The sequence below is a fragment of the Vombatus ursinus genome, unplaced genomic scaffold, assembly GCF_900497805.2.
Source record: "Vombatus ursinus unplaced genomic scaffold, bare-nosed wombat genome assembly UNPS02014784.1, whole genome shotgun sequence".
Taxonomy (NCBI): domain Eukaryota; kingdom Metazoa; phylum Chordata; class Mammalia; order Diprotodontia; family Vombatidae; genus Vombatus; species Vombatus ursinus.
This window is the reverse complement of record NW_020954562.1, coordinates 20,868,297-20,886,300: the sequence shown is the minus strand read 5'-3', so window position 1 is coordinate 20,886,300 and position 18,004 is coordinate 20,868,297. Positions and strand designations below refer to the sequence as shown.

The 18,004-nt window shown below is 35.3% G+C and overlaps 1 protein-coding gene across 3 annotated transcripts in view; it reads right to left on the bottom strand.

Annotated features, from left to right (window-relative positions):
- Positions 1-5,822: 5,822 nt before the first annotated feature.
- Positions 5,823-18,004, bottom strand: part of RXFP1 (relaxin family peptide receptor 1) — a 70,319-nt gene continuing 58,137 nt past the window's right edge. For all 3 annotated transcript variants that reach the window (XM_027866895.1, XM_027866896.1, XM_027866897.1), the window contains 5 exons: positions 16,118-16,189; positions 14,429-14,658; positions 10,391-10,801; positions 8,969-9,187; positions 5,823-6,124 (listed from right to left, as the gene is read on the bottom strand). In XM_027866895.1, the coding sequence (XP_027722696.1) occupies positions 5,823-6,124; positions 8,969-9,187; positions 10,391-10,801; positions 14,429-14,658; positions 16,118-16,189 (1,234 nt within the window). The remainder of the gene's footprint in view (positions 6,125-8,968; positions 9,188-10,390; positions 10,802-14,428; positions 14,659-16,117; positions 16,190-18,004) is intronic.

Below are 18,004 nucleotides of genomic sequence, written 5' to 3'. Positions count from 1 at the left end.
TTTTTCTAGTTCTATGCTACAACACAAAGTGCTACTATAGTCATCCCTTCTACATCTTGTCGGTTAGGGATGTAGCACCCCCACGATCTGGAAAATCTGAGTAAAATTTTTTGGTCCTTCCTTCATACCAGAGAAGTCTGGATTTTTTCTTTTTCTTTTATGGGGTGTGTACAGTACCTTACTGTAAAATTTATGTTGATATTATATAATACTATACATATATTTTATGAATTTTTGAGTTTCTATACTTTTTCTGTGTTGTCTGCAGGCCTTTATATGCTGTCTGTGGCTTCCACAAAACTCCCAAAAAATTCCCATTTAATTTCTTATGCCAACCCGCAATACATCAAAACTGTGATGGGGAAAGTGATGATGTGGAAGGGATAATTATATAAATATTTTTGTATATATGGCTTTTTTTCCTCTTTCATGTATTTGGTGTATAGGCATACTAATGGTATTGTTGCATTTAGATTTTTTAAAAAAAGCAATGGCATAATCACTAGATGAAATCTAGCCTAACAGTAGTTCATATGAAAAGACCATGGGGTTTTAGTTTTTGAAAAGCTAAATATAAGCCAGCAGTGTGACATTATTGGTCAAAGAGCTAATGCCAATTTAGATGACATTAATTAAAGGATAGTGCTTAGCTCAAAGGAAGTAATAGTCCCTTGGCTAGTCAGATCACATACAGAGTACTTGCTGAGTTATGTGTAGGCACTTGATAAATGCTTGTTGATTGATTCTAAGGGCCATATTTTAATAGAGACATTGGTACACTGAAATGTTTCTTGAGAAGGGCAGCCAGGATGATGGTGTATTTGTCTGGAAACTATCTCATATGAGGAATGGTTGAAAGAATTGGAGTTGTTTATGCTGGAGAAGATTTTGGTTGGGGAAGTAGTTGGGGAGGGTGATATAAAAGTCATAATAAGTGAAGGGATTTCTTGTAATATCAAAGAGAGCCTTTGAGGAAAAAAAAGGATCAGATTTATTTTGTAGTTCTGGAGAGCAAAGTTAGGATCACTGAGTGGAAATTATGTGGACACAGATTTCAACTCAACATAAGGAAGACTTCTAGCAATTAAGAGTATCCAAAAGTGGAATGGCTAGCTTACAAGGTAGTTAACATATTTCCATATTAGTCTTGTTGTGAAAGAAGAAAAAGAACAAAAGGAAAAAAACTATGAAAAAAATAAAGTAAAAATAGTGTGCTTCACTCTGCATTTAGACTCTTTCATTCAGTTCTTTCTTTGGAGGTGGATAGCATTTTTCATCATGAGTTCTTTGGAATTGTCTTGGATTATTGTATTACTGAGAAGAGCTAAGTCAATCATCAAACCCTGATGAATTTAGTCATAGATAGGTTCAGAGCATCTAGAATTGGAAGGGCCTTAAGAGCAAATGGTCTAATGCCCTGATTTTACAAATGAGGAAGCTGAGACAAAGATTAAGGGACTTCCTCCTGATGACAAGAGGAAAAGTATCAAAGCTAGAGTGAATCAAGGTCTTCAAACATCCAAGTCCTCTTTCATGTTGTCTTTCATTATACTTGATGAAAATTTGAGAAGGGAAAAAGCAAGACTTTAATAGATAATGATGACCTTCAGTCCTCATTTTTCTTCAACTCTGGCAGCTTTTAACATTGTCAACTACCTTCTCCTGGATACTTACTCCTCATTTGAATTCTGGAATACTGCTGTAAGCTAGTTCTTTCTATGGGGCTGACTACTCCTCAGCTTCCTTTGCTGGATCATCTTCCATGTTCTCTCCCCACCAAGTATGTGTAGTACCCCAAGTTTCTGAGAACAGGTCTGGCTCACATAATAGTTCTTCCAATTTAGGACTAAGTTATATTTCTCAAATTAAACCCCAGACGTGATCACCACTTTATATTATATCATGCATCTTTAACATCATCTATAATACCTAGATGACCTAGGCATATAGTAAATTCAATAAATACCAGTTGATTAAATTTAGTTTAATTAATTGAATTTAATACTAAATTAAATTGAAATTGGTCTACTGGTGATAGGAGATGCTAGTGGTTGGAGTAGATGGGAAAATCAAAAGACATTTTTAGGGATTTGGAAAAATAAGTTATGGAATTGCTTGTAGACTGAAGGAGATTTTTCAGAGAAACATATTTTGGAAATTTTTTTTAACATCTTCTGTGTTACTTTATTAAGTCAGCACAGTCAACAAAGCAATAAATTGAGCCCTGATCTGTAGTTTGCTCATTTCTAAGGTGTAAATAAATGTTCACGCTGAAAATTTAACAACTGATTGGCTCTAGCACATCCAGCACAGCACACATACATCTATAAACATACACATATATACACAAATACACTCGTACATATATGTGTAAGACCATACCATCCTTATTTCCATTTGTCATCTGTTTCTCTGAAGGTGGATAGCATCTTCCTTCATAAGTACAAGTCTTTCCATATTTTTCTAAATCAACCACCTCATCATTTCCTCCACCACAGCAGTATTCCAACCCAATCACATCCTAACTGAGAGACTGTCTATGAAAGTTTCCCCCAGTTTTCTGTATTCCTTTATTCTTGGCTGCATAGATTTTATTTATACAAGAAAATTTTAATTTAAAGTAATCAAAAATATCCATTTTATACTTCAATAATGCTCTTACCTTATAATATAGTTTAAGGTCTGATACTACTGAATTTGCTTCCTTTACATCTTTTTTCCCTGGTTTCTTTGAAGTTCCTGACCTTTTGTTCTTCCAAATGAATTTTGATATTATTTTTTCTAACTCAGTAATATAATTTTTTTGGAATTTAATTGGGATGGCATTAAATAAATAGATTAATTAGGTAAAATTTTCATTTTCTATTATATTGGTTTTACCTACCCATGAACAATAAATGTTACTTCAATCACTTAGATCTGACTTTATTTGTATACAAAGTTTTATGTTTATGTTCATAGGTTCCTGTGTCTGTTTTGGCAGGTACACTTTCAGGTATTTTATACTGTCTAGTTATTTTAAATAGTCTAAAACAATATTGAATAATATTGCTGACATACAGTGTAGTTTTCCTAATTTTCTTTTTTGATAAAACCTATTTTAGCTTTAACTTTGTCTGAGATCATGATTTCTACCCTTGCTTTTTTTACATAATAAATTCTGCTCCTACCCTTTATTTTATCTTTGTGTGCATCTCTCGTTTTTATTGTGTTTCCTGAAAGCAACATATTGTTGAATTCAAAATTTTAATCTGCTATTCATTTCTGTTTTATGGATAAATTCACCCCATTCACATTCTAAACTATAAGTACTTGTGAATTTTTCTCCTTCTTATTTTCTCTCACTATCTTTCTTACCTTCTTACTCTATCTCTCCTCATTCCTCTACTTTACTTCTACCTGTTGCCCTCCTATTCCTTAACCTACCCCACTCTAAGAATTTCTCCATTATTCTCTCCTCCACCCTATATTATGGAAATTAATTATATTTCTAACAGTTTGAACAGTTCAAGATAGGACCATATTATTTTCAGGACTGCATTTTTCTTACCATCCCCTTCCCACCTGTATTTGGATTCTGCCCCTGAGATCCTATGCTCATTTGATAGATGAGTCCCAAGTCCCCCTCTCCCTTTCTAACTTTGCTTTATTTTTTAGCTTTGTTTTTTTTTCTCAGAATGTAAGCTCTTTGCAAGCATGGACTATATTGCTTGCTTGTATTTGTATCCCTGGTGCTTATCATATTATCATATTATCATATATATCATATTTCACATCATATCATAATCATTCATTTGTTATGCCTTCGTGATTATTTACATATGTTAGGTAATTAATACTTTTATTCTTCTTAAGACAAATACATTTTTCTGATCCATTCCTATAATGTATGAAACCCTATTTCTACTCATCTTATAATTTGATTATTACATTATTTGCTACTTTATTGAAAAGATGATAATTTTAAGGGGGTGCTATGTTTTGTTCATTATATACTTTTGATGTAGACCTAGATTTTTGTTGGTCTATAAATGTCTTCGTTTAGATTCTTCCTTTGCCTTTATCACTCCCTGATATGTTTAGTTTGTGAACATCTCATGTGAACATCATCTTTAATAACTGAATGCAGACACTTGTAGTTTTTTTGTCTTTGTGTTCCCAGCACCTAGCATAGTTCCTTGCACATAGTAGGCACGTTGCCCAATTTGTGGAATTGAATGCTTAGTAAAGGAAAATATCAAATATTATAGAAGGAACAACTTTTATGTTGTTTTTTTTCCCCTTTTGTTTAAAGTATCTTGTTTTCTTCACATAAAAAAAATGAATACTTGGGTTGGGGATAATTTCAAATTAGACTGAAAAATTTGACCCAAAGCACCATATGACTTTTTGTATATATATTAAAAAAACATTTAAAATCAGCTTATGGTTCAAGTAACTTTATTGTCAAAAGAAACAGTATATACACATACTCATCAGTTCCTCATTGTAAGCTAGTTTGAAGACTTGTAAACATTAAAAATCACACTTAAAATTCCTTTTTTGTTTAGCAGAAAAAAACCAAACATTTTCCTCCTTTTAGAGAAATTTTCAAATTGGAAATAAGATTCTAGCAGTTCTCAGATGAAAATCATTTAGTCACAAAGTAGTTATCATATGAATTGGTCATGCACATAACAAGGTGTAGTATTCAGTGACAACTCTCCTCTTACAGGACACAGGTCCCTTGAATTTTCTGACCTGCAGAAAAGCATTAGAGCTACTCACTGTCTTCTTGCTTAGACCCTGCTATGTGGCCCTCTCCCCCCCATCTATATTGTTGCAAAATGTTGCGACTGTTGCAAAATGTTGCAAAAAGAAAGTAATAGCCGTGCTTGGCTTCATGTGTGAGGTGTGTGTACAGGTGTCCTCAAATAAGAGGAAATGAAAGAAGTGGATTCTTAATGAAGAAATATCTCTGAGTCTTTTATAAATGATCAAGATCATAGCATTATAGATTTAAAGCTGGAAGGAACCTTAGAGATCCACCCTTAGATTTCAATCCCTCATTTAGCAGATGAGGAAACTTAGGCCTAGAAAGACCTTAAGTGACTTGCCCAAGGTTACTTAGGTTCTAAGCTTCAGAACCAGGATTCAAATTCATGTCCTCTGATTGCAAATCCGGTGTGCTTCCCTCTGCTACTTTTTTCAGATTCTTTGAAACCGAGTGCTCCCCATATATTTAGAAACTTCAGAAGAAAAGTGTAATTCTTGTATTTACTGAAACTACAAAGTCAACAAAATCCCCACCTATTACTGGGAACCCAATTATTTAGCAGATGACATCTTTGTTGCACGTGAATAATTGTATGTTGCAGACTGAAAATAGATCCAAACAATCCTCTGTGAAGTTTTGTTTTTGAATTTCCCATGCAATATATGAACTACTCTCAGCTCACTGTCCTCTATAATTTCCCTCTATGTGGAATTGAGCTCCCCCTTTTTTTCCAGAGGAGCTACAATCAGGTATCCTTGTTAGCCAATTGATTTGTCCTCCTCTAGTGTACTTCTATGGATCCATGGGCTCATTGGTACGGGTCCTTTGGCTGGCGCAGATCACAATTCATGCGCATCCTCTCATCCTGTGCTGTCTGTGGCTATCCCTTCTATAAATCTTCCACCAAAGAGATCCAGCATACTGGAAGCCTTCCTATTGGTCTTTTCTAAATCTTCCTCTGGGTCTAGTATAAACTAGTTATTTTACAGCTTTGTTTTGGTAAGAGTAAATCCACTTTGAAACAGATAGTGGTGTTCATTGTGGATTTTCTAATTTTAGAATATGGTTATGTATACGAATTGGTTCTTGTTGATTGAGTGATTAGGGACATTTCACAAGAGTCTGTAAAAAGAGCAGGCTTTATCAGCTCAGGTGGGATCTCCTGACCTGGCCACATCTCTACCCAGATGAATGATGGAGTATAGGTCTTCTGACTGCCCTTGCTTTCGACTGATCTTCTCTGCTTGTAGTTATACCAAACCTGACGAATCATTTCTTTGAATGGTCTTGTAGTCAGAGTGTAGAGAATGGGGTTCAAAGCACTATTGATAGGCAGAATGAAAATCACTACCCAAGAAGTTATGGTACCTGAAAAAAATATTAAATAGTCTTAGCTTTTTTATTTAATGCTATTTTCCAAAAACCATGTTCTTCCCCCCCCCCAACACCTCCCTCCCCAACTTCTTGATTTACTTTTCTTCTGATGCCATTTGACTATATGTTTGGTCTATAAATACATTTCCAAACATTGTTTCAGAAGTGTTTCATCACAACATTGTTTTTGAAAGCGATATTTTAATACAACTCTGTTCAACAAACCTTTAGCAAGAACATGTAAGATCCAGACAATGTAGTACTCGTTTCATTTTCCTGGGCTAAGGGGATTTCACCAGGTAAGTATGTGGAGGCAATAAGTTTGAGGCACTGACTATAATTTTTTTGAATGCGTGGAGTCAGGAAAATGCATGCCTTTTGTCTTTACATCAGTTATTTCTAGGAAAAAAACACAACCAACCCAAACTTGTCTACCTCAAGATTCAGCTGTCCCTTGAGGCAAAGAGAAACAATCAAGCAGAAACTCATCTGACAATGTATATCATTTTACCATAATAGTCCCCTGCTTCCCTGCCATTCAGAGGGAAATTTGTTTCATTATTTGTTCTCTGACACTTTGATGGGTTTTTCAGTTACGTATTTGGCTTTCCTTTAGTAGTCTTTTCATTAATATTATTGTATTCACTGTGTGTGTATGTATATACATATATATAAATTTTTGCTTACTTCATTCTGCATTATCATACAAATTTTCCCATGTTTCTCTTAACTCTTCACATATATAATTTCTTACTGCATCACACTATTAATTTACAATCATATACCATAGCTTTTTTTTTCAGCCATTACCCAGTTATAGAATCATAGGATTTCAAAGTTGGAATCAATAAACATTTATTAAGCTCCTACTATGTACCAGGCACTGTGCTAAGTTCTAGGGCATTATGTTAAGCCATCTTGGAAAATCTATACACAAAAAGAATTCCACTACTGATGGACATGTATTTTGGTTCCAGTTTTTGCTATCAAAGGGTGCTCCTATGAATATTTTGGTATATATTGAACCTTTGACTTTCTTGGGATGCCCAGTAGTGGGACTGCTGGGTCAAAGGAGGCTACCTAGTTCAACCAATTATAGGGACAAGGTCATACAGGTAATAAATGTTAGAGATACTATTTGAACTTAGGTCTTTTGACACCAGAGCTAGTGGTTTCTTTTTATCTAATCAGGAATAGGTCATTATTGTCATGTCTCTTGCATAATCTGGAACAGTTTGGCCAATTCACAACTCTACCAATAGTATATTAGTGTGTCTGTCTTTCCAACCCTGATTTTCTTCAATTTTTTTGGTCATTTTAGCCAATTTGCATCTTATGAGATACCTCAGAATTGTTTTAATTTGCATTTCTTTTACTGTTGGACTCATTTTCCTCTTCATAGCTCTACTCCTAATGAGTTGACTGAACTTGGGCAAGATATTTTGCTTCTCTGAGACTCAATTTTCCTCATCTATAAAATGAGGGGACTAGCTAGGCTTGAAATTCTCTTCTAGCTCTCTTCCCTTCTGTGCAGAGGAGGATAGTATGGATGTAAAACATTGCCAGACTCAGGTGTTGTTTAAGCTTTTTTCTCTCTCTCTTTTTTTTTTTTTGGCTAACTTGCCTTTTTTTTTCTCTTTGTTATAAGGGATGGGTCTCTGTAGTGGAGGTTATATATAGAAATGAAGGTGATATAAAGCAAAAGATATCAATATAAAAACAAAACTATGACTATGAATACTTGATTATTTGCATGTGGAATATCTATGTGTATATATATATATACATATATATGTACATATTTGTACAAATGTACACATATGCATGTAGACGTATATCTTCCAATTTACAGGGCATTCCCAAAATCTTAGTGCAGGTTTAAGCTGTGAAAGCTCTTCAAACTTTAATATTAAACTTTAATGGTTTAAAATTGAACTAAGCCTCCTGGGAAACCCTACATATCTACTCCTAACTGTCCAGTCTTTAGTATTTGTATGCTTTCTTCCATCACCTTAATAACTCTCCTATAATAGCACTTAAGGGCTTAGTGACTGCTTTCCTCACAACAGTCCTGTGAGAGAGGTAGCACAAATATTATTTTCCTTATCCCTCAGACAAGAAATGCACATCTCCTAGGGATTAAGTAATTTATACATGATCTTAATGGCACAGACTGGCCATACTGGAACTTAAACCCAGGTCTGACTCCAAAGGCATCAGGTTGTATCATGCTGTCACCTGGTAGTTCCCCATCTAAATTGGTTGTGTCTGCAGGCTATGTAAATTAGTTTTTATTATTTATTATAATTACTTGTTATTTAACTATAGTGTATGAATGTCAATACAGTAAAAAATGATAATGAGAAGAATTCAGAGAAACACGGAACGATTTGTATGACCTTATGCAGAGTGAATAAAGCAAAATCAACAAAAAAACCCAAAACCTGAACTAAATAAAATTTAGAAGGAAGACAATGGAATGTCTATTTTTCAAGCAAAATGCAAGTGGTTACTGGATTTTCCAGGTTGATTTTTCTGAGTTACTGTTAGCAGTAGATAATTCTGAGCAGGTCATCAATACATGCTGGCCTCCATTCCTCTGTCTAATAAGCATCATGCTATTAGATACTCACGAAAGACACTGCCCAGAAGTCCCTTTAAGGAAAAAAAAACCCAACGTTTTTGCTGATGGACTAAGCACACAAATTTTTAACATAAATCCCTCAAGAGGATTTTGGATTTAGACTTTCAATCATCTCTTCTTAGCAAAATATAGCAGAAAGAGGAATTTTGTTATTTGTCACTCACAAAGAAAAAAAAATGAACCCAATGTCATACCTGGTATTTCTACTTGAAGCAGGGAAAGGAATTTCAATATAAAAATGGGTATCCAGCACAAGGCATCCGTAAACACAATGAAGAAAAAACGTTTGGCAAGGGTCACTTCCTTTTTAACATGATTCCGGATTTCTGTTGCAGTAACAGCAGTTTGGTGAACACTGTAAAACATGCTCCCATAGGAAAAAACGATGATGATAAAGGCTGCCAAGTTAACACCTGTTTAGGAGATAAGTCCCATTAGTCCCCATGTGACTCTGACCTGGAAAGCATAAAGCATTCCATAGTTCAGTGTTACTATCAATATTGTTAAAGAGAAGTTGCTGGAAATGTAACATGAGCTTCTTTGTTCTACATTAAAAGTTAATATAGCATGTGGAAATACTAAGATTTCATTTGTAGCTGTCCTGCATTTGTTAGGAATGATGGAACATGTAATATGGAAAGTGGTAGAGTAAAACTAAGAATTCTAATGTTTCATTGTGCCTGAGCATATCAAACTTTCTAGGAATAGTGATGTTAATTTTTCACAATTCAAGCACTTTCTTCTACACTTTAAATCTAAATATATATTTTAATATGCTGATTTCACAGGTGCTACTTAAAGCACACACACGTGTGTTAAGATCATAAATGCAAAGGACCCAAATTTCACTTCCACATTGGAATTTATAAAGAGGCTGGTAAAAATTCCTAAGTTTAAGTGATTTAGATTTTAACTATCTGCATTATATTATAGCTTGCTTATATTAATGGAAGGCAGAGAAAAATCTGTAACTAGTAATGAATGCACCTGGGGTGAGCATACAACATATATCTAACTCAAGGGATATATAATACACAGTCAATTCAGTTGAGGTTCGCTCTACGGCACTGTGAAACCAGCTAGGTGAGGGGAACGGTGAGATGGAAGTAGGGGACAGGGCAGAGGTGTTCACCTGGGATTTGGCCATAGGCAATACATAGTAGCTTTCATTTTAACTATTTTTTGCTAACTAGGTATTCGCTACTAAGGAACTACAAATGCTGTCAGTACTTTCAACATTTCAGGACCCTGGAGCAAAGCCTAGTTGTCTGTAGAACCTAGTGTTCTGGTGGAAAGCATACTATACTGGACAATCAGGAGATCAAGGTCCTTGATCTGTCACTAAATTGCTGTATCAAGTTACCAAGATCATAAGTAAATCACTTTACTAATTTAGTCCTTAGTTTTCTTATCTGAAAAACAAGGAATTAGATCAGGGGTGGGTAACTTGCATTAGATTATAGTTTCTCTAGGCTCTTCTAATGCTTCCCTAATATCTGACTTTTTACTTAGATGACAATCTGAAATAAAAATCATAGAGTTCATAAAATATGATGAGCTCTGAATTGCAGATTATTTTACCACCAACTGAATGGAGTGAGATAATAGTTTCTTACCAAGAAAAATAATTACTGAATAAATCTGTGCGCCAGTACTTTCTCCCTGTTCTGAATGAAGGGGGAAACAGACTCCATTGGTACCATAATAGTTTTTGAAAAATTCCTTGTTGCTCAGTGGAATAAAAGCCACCACAAACCCAATAATCCATATAAGAATCAGGATTATAATTGTCCTGCATTTTCCAGGTTTCAAACATCTAAAAGGATAGACGATGCAGATATATTTTTCCAAAGTCAGAAAAGTTAGAAGTAAAACTGATACTTCTGTGGACAGTATGGCCAAAGATCCTACTAGCTGGCAGTGAGTACTATCCATCCATAACTGTGCATGTTTATTGTACTCTCCACGATACTTCAAGTCAAAGGCTCCAATCACAAATAAATATATTCCCATCAGGCAGTCAGCACCTATAAAAATCAGTAAATAGAACACATATAGAAGCATAAATAGATACTAGAACATTTTTTCCTATTTCACAAGAAGCAATATTGTTTGAAAATCAAATTAAATGAGAATGTTTTTCTTTGCAATTATTACATTTGAATAGAATTCAGCGAGCCCTGTCAGTGACTTGAGAGTAAGTCTGATCAATGATGAGAAGCGCATCAGCATTCTACACCTCTCCTTGACAGTGTAGTTGGCATGTCAGAGTGACTGATGTCCTGTCTGGTCCACTGCTTGTCGCTAACAGAGTGCAGCAGTGGAAACTAATAGGTAAATTAAAAAAAAAAACACAAAACAACCACCAATCTGATTCTTTGCAGCTGTGCTTGACAATTTGAGGAGAGATCTAGAAACTGGTGTCTGAATTTGGTCCTATGGAAGGTAATCCAGTAGCTGCTGACTGGAGATCTTGAACCTCATTATGGAAAATACATGCAAATGATCATGCAGTGCTCTTCAGAATTCAAAGATTGAAAATTATTCCCCAGATTACTGCCTTCTGTACCTCTGTCTCCTTTTCATGTACTATTTTCTTATTTCTGAGAACCTATTCCTTTTTCCAACTTCTGAGATCCTGTGCCTTTTCAATCAAAATCTGCCTTCTGAAAAGGCTTTGATGTCATAACAGACTGAATGGTAAGTTGATATTTTGGCTCTCTTGAGAGGTATTTGCAGTATAAGTCAGTGGAATTTCTTTTTTAAAGTATGCTTTTGTATATTTTAAAAAATATTTCCCAATTACATTAAAACATCTTATTTTTTAAAATTTTTGAGTTCCAAATTCTTGACTTCCTGCTTGAAATCCCATCCCTTGAAAAGGCAAACAATATATCTATTATATATATGTGTGTATATATATATATATAAATATGTATATATATGTAGTCATGCAAACATATTTCCATATTAGCCATGTTGCAAAAGAAAACACACACACACACACACAAACAAGAAAAATGAAGACAGCAAGAAAATGATGCTTTAGTCTGCATTCAGACTCTAGTTCTTTCTCTGGAAGTGGTGTTTTTCATCATAAGTCCTTCATAATTATCTTACATTAATTGTCATATTGATCAGAATAGTTGTCATTCACAGTCGATCATCATACAACATTGCTGTTACTGTGTACAATATTCTTCTGGTTCTACTCACTTCACTTTGCATCAGTTCATATAAGACTTCCCAGGTTTTTCTGAAGCTATCCTGTTCATCACTTCTTATAGCATGATAGTATTTGTCTGTGGAATTTCTAACTAAGGAATGGAATGCTCTGTCCCTCAATAAGGAGCCATGGAGAGACAGCATGGTATATTAGTGGATAGAGGGCTGGCCTTGGAACCAGGAAGAGCTGGATTCAGGTCCTGCCTTGGACACATTCTGGATGTACGACCCTAAGAAAGTCATTTTTCAGTGCCCCAGGAAAATGCTGTAAGACTATAAATTACAAGAGAGAGTGCCCTTGTGGATTAGTAGAGGGTTTCCTATAATGCAATCAGAAGTTCAGTCCCTATCTCTTCTACCTAAAGAGTCATCAAGCAGAAAATGAGGGGAGATTTTGTTGGCTCAGAGGGGCCATTCTACTACTCCAGAGATTACATCATTGTATAAAACTAGCCCTGATCCCACAAAAGGGTAAAGTTAGGTCATTGCCTGATAAACCACTGACTGGGCCCAAGTATTTTGTTGAAAATTTGGAGCTAAAAAAGGTTCCTGAGTTCTGTTGCCTAAGCAACACATACTGATCCACTTGAGATTATTTTCCTCCAAATAGGAACTTTTGGGGAGGAGGGTGGGAAGAGGCAGAATGAAAAATAAGTGAAGAGTTAAGAGGTTAATGCTTTTACTTGGTTGAAGGGATAGGAATTTCCAGGGCACCTTGACCCAAATTTTAGGGTTATCTCCTAGACTACAGACTCCTCAAGGATGGTGTTTGTTTCTTATTCAGCTCAACATGTTTAGTACAGGCTTTGTCCAGCATAGGCCCATGGATGTAGCATAGTCTCCTGGATGTACTAGGATATACTGGATATACTGTGTATATGGAATGAATGACACATAGTACTGAATCATGATAGTCTACCAATAAAAAATGGCAAATGCAAATTAAAAAACTTAATGGCATTAAATTTCCCCTGGGTATAAGGGAAATTCAATTAAATTAGATAATTTCTTAAGGTTTCTTCCAACACTTTACAGTGAAATGGTTAGATCTTAGGTCCTGTTAGACCAGGGGTTCTTAACCTGGGGTCTGTGAACTGTCTTTTAAAACTATTTTGATAATTGTGTTTTAATATAATTGGTTTCCTTTGAAATCCCATGTATTCTGTTTAAAAACATTATTCTGAGAAGTCCATAAGCTTCATCAAATTGATGAGTCCATGATACAAAAAGAATATGAAGAATTTCTGTGTTAAAGGACCTTTTTTCTTTCTTTTCTTTCTCTTTCTTTCTTTCTTTCTTTCTTTCTTTCTTTCTTTCTGAATATGATCTCAAGACTTCTCAGAAGTGCTTTAAAATGTCAGGTAGGTATTCTCTGTAGGATTTGTGTGAGGAAGATATGGGAAAATTTGCACAGGATGAGAAAATATGGATGGGCTGTATATCTACATTGCTGGGGAGGAATATTCACACCATTGAGAATCTGGGCCCACTACAGAAATTTTAAAAGCTAAAACTTCAGTGTGATAAGTCTATAGTCTCCCCCAACTTGCTTTTGTATTGCTAGCATATCAAACAATCAGTAGATAAGTGGTATAAACTGACTGAGAACTGCTTGTTTATAGAGAAGCTTAGTCTTAAGGAGCTAATAAATAATATCACTAAACTATATCTTTGCAAAGGAATTTGACTCTAGGACCTCTGTGAGGAAACTAGTTCTAGCCAGGGGCTGACACGCTTCTTTGTCTTTGGAGAAGGATGCATGGGAAGGGAGGTGTGGGATACATCTGGGTGCTTGGGGGTACCAAGGGAATTTAATAATGTATAGATTCCTGCAAGAATGATTTTAATGAAATTGGGCACTGCATCAAATGCTTACATCATAAAACAGCCCAGTTGTTCTACTCTCCTGGGGTCATGACTTCATTGGTGGGGTGGGAGGCCTGGGAGGGAAGGGCAGAAGGGGAAGAGAGAAATAAGAATCAACACATAGTACTTTATAAATTTGCTCATAGGATCTCACAATATTATTTATCTAAGACAGTCAGCCAGTATGATGACATAGTCCATAAAAGTGATGGTCTTTGTATCAGAAAGATCTGGTTTCAAGTCCTGTCCCTGATGCTTCTTAAATGACTGAGTAAATTACCTAACTTCTCTGTGCCCTTATGCATCCCTCTAAGACTCTAACTTGCAGATGAGTTGCCAATCTCTAACAGTGGAGGAGGATTTTCTACATCCAGAATTGCCCATCTGGATGAAATCCCAGGTCTGGGCTTCCTTGCTCCCAGAGTTTTACATATTAAATCTTTAGGGGGACTATGAAAAGAAGCCACAGAATAGACTGTGACTCTGGAAAAAATTTGCTTATTCTCTAACAGTAATGATTGTGAATAGCCAAAAAATTTGCTTTCCCTAGGAGGAATACTCACAGCAGAGAGAGATGATTGACATGGCATGAACCTTGTTCTCGGACCTGATATAAGGCCGCATGCAGATGACAAAGATATTTCCAAAGCATGTAACTGCAGATACAACCCAGACAAACACTCTCTGAATGATGCTAGCTAAGAGATTCTCTAATGATGAAATTCCATCAGTATTTGGCTTGCAGCTGCGTACATGTGGAGCATAGCCACAGTACTGGAATTTCTTAAAATATCTGTTGGACAAAAGAAGTCAAATGATATTTTCAAATTAGATCAAAATATTCACATATCATATTCATATTCATTTTTATGGACTTTCTCCATCTCTCCCCCAGTCAAAAAAATCTTGATTGTGGGGACATTGTGGTGGAGTCTAGTAGAAAGAGCATTGAATTTAAAATCAGAATTGAATTTAGAATAGAAATTAGAATCAGAGAACTTGGAGTCAAATGAAGTCCTAGCTAGTCACTTATCTTCTCTTTCATTTCTTTATCAATGGGTTGGAGTAGATGCAAGATCTCTTCCAGTTCTAGATCCTATGACATCATATATAGAATACAAATATAGAATACAAATGCTGTAGCTTTAAATATAAATTTAATTTTCATGGGATTGTACATTTAGCTTTGGTGTGAACCTTATGGATTATCTACTTGAATTCCCTCATTTTCTTGATGGTGAAACTTAGACTCAGAGGGATGAAGAGATGCTCCATTTCATATGAGTATGAAGTGGCAGAGACTGAAACCAGGTTCTCTAATTCCAAATCTATTCCCTCTGCAAAAGGAGGCACAGGAATTTGATTTCACTGTAAATACATATGCAAGTCAGGTAAACAAGGGTGCTGGTATAATCAGTCTAAAAGATGTTAGACCATTAATAAAACTGTTGTTCATATGGCATGGGAATGGTAAGAAATTCTGAGCGTTAGGCATATGTATTTATCTAATTATATCAATAAACTAGATCACTTGTAGATTCCAGAACTCTCTGGGTATAAAAATTTGAAAATAACAGTTTTAAAATTGATTTTGATACTGTTGGTATTTCTTAATAGTGTTTGCTAAAGAAATTTTCCAGGGATGAAATTTCATCCACACCCTTTTGATTCCAGAGTATACAAACACATAGCTGGCAGAGGCAGAATTACTATAGCCTCATGTTTATAGCAGTTACAGCACTGAGGCAACTCCAGTCCTGCTCACCCATGGTGTACAAATTATAAGATGTCGGGAGGGACCCTCAATAGTGTTCTTCTGTGCATGAGACAGAGCCATGGGATAGTTGTTGCAGATCTGTGTTGATCACATGCCCAGAAATTTTCTTTGATACTTATGGGATCATAAGATCACAGATTTAGAGCTGGAAAAGACCTTCAGGTCATTTAGCAGAACGCCTTCATTTTACAGATGAAGAAATCAACTTCCACAGCCGTCAGGACTTGCTCAAGGTTAATTACCCGAGTAGTAAGTGGCAGAGCCCAGCCTACGGTTCTTTAATTCCAAAGGCAGCTTTCTTTCCACTATCCACACAAAGTCCCCCTTGGTATGGGTAATAGCATTAGCTACTTTTATAAGCATATGAGATAGTAAAAATTGTCTAGTATGTGCACTTGGTAACAATATTTTATACAAGCATGTTAGGAACAGGTAATAGATTAACAAGATGAAGAGCTGAGGGGGAAAAACTTACATGTGGGATAGATTCCTAAGAGGTGCAAACATTCTTCTTTGGATATTTGAAATTTCAATTCCTTCTAGGCTTCTAAAAATATCAAATTCAAAATCACATAAAGCAAGAGATATGAAATCTATAGCATGACAAAAGCTGTTGTTGGGCATGATAGAACTCATAATACTATTCAGCACTACTTCAGAATCATATCCAAGCTAATTCCTTTCAGTCTGTATTACATAATAGATGGAAAAATAGGTACTTGCAGTTTTCCCCATGCACATACACACTAAAGTTATCACACTAAATGAAAACAAATGAATGATGTTGTAGATTATACAATTTAGTTACTCAAGATTTGTTAGACTTAAATCCCATCCTTTTGGGAAAAAATACAAGGATGAATTATGGTCATCTTGATAATTCAAAGCTAATGAAAGAAAAGAGAAGACAAAACACTAGATAACAAAAATTTTTATGTTTAAGTTTGGATTGTAATCAGTTACAGATATATTCTTATATGATAGCTCATGTGAGGAAAAAACTCATTTGTAAATATGGAGATAAGACTTGCTTAGAACTGGAGAAAATTTCTCTACTGCTTTGCCATCAGTTTTTGTAGGAAGTAGGTCAATTGACCCATGACCATTTCACTTAAAATCAGAGAATTCTATCTTATTTGAAATACAAAATTTAGGTGAGGGCCATTATTAAGTGAGTTGATTTTAGGAAAATCAGTTTTCAATAAATTGACCTCAATTCAGGTGAAGTGTAATGGTTTTAGGTAACTGATGTATAGTCTAGCTGCAAATGTTCATAAGAGAGTTTCTCCAAACTGACATCTTATTCTTAATATCTTTTGTCAATCATTTTACTGTGGTAATGTCAAAGTAGCTTGTTTAAAAAGAAAAAAAAATGCTTTCATAAACTATTAGAAAAGGTTTTCAAACTTCTGAACTCAAATTTTGTATTTTAGTTTTTGATATTTTGTCTTTTCTTTACTAAAAAGTTAAGGGAGGAGAGAAAGTAGAGAATAGGGCTGTATGCTTTGGCAAAATAGGGTACCACAATATTTGGTGGTACTGTGCAAGAGGTCAGGGGGAAGAGTGGTGGGAAAAATCAATGGGAAGGAAAAGGAGTTTCAGGACCCATTATGGAAGTTTACTGAATAGGTTACCTGTAGAGGCTCAAAGCAAAAACTCAAATGGTATCTTCTGGGAATGTGTAGCAAAATTTTAAAGTGGGTTATAAAATCACTTTATGTGTTGCAAAGCACTTTATATATAATATTTCATTTGATCCTCACAACAACCCTGGGAGTGAGTTCTATTTTTATCTGAATTTTGCAGATGGGCAAATAGACTGAAAGAGGTAAGATAACTTAACCAGGGTCATTTACTAATTGAGGTTCTGAGGCAGAATTTGGACTTAGGTCTTCCTAAATCCAAGGACAGCACTCTATTTATTCTATCGCCGAGCTACTTTGCATAAATATATACTGTATAACTAGAATGAACATAAGCATCCTCTTATTTTCTCTTTCCTGAGGGGCAAGTATGGAACATGGGAAAGAATGCTGAACATCTGGTGTTGAATCTTCAGCTCTGAGGTTCTAATGTTTACCAACTGTGTGACCTTAGGTAAGTCACTTGACTGTTATGTGCTTCAGTTTTCTCTTCAAGTGGGTCTAATGAGAATTTCATTACCTATTTTACAGCGTTTTGGCAGGGAAAGAGCTTTGTACAGTTTAAGGCATTATGTAAATGGAAATGATTATTATTTGCAGAAGTTAAACGAGGAAGACTTCTTTGAAGAAAGAAAAGGATCTCCTACATAGTTCTTCATCAATTTGGTGACTATCTCCCAATCAACTTGATGAAATTCAGTTTTTGTTTGGAGACATAT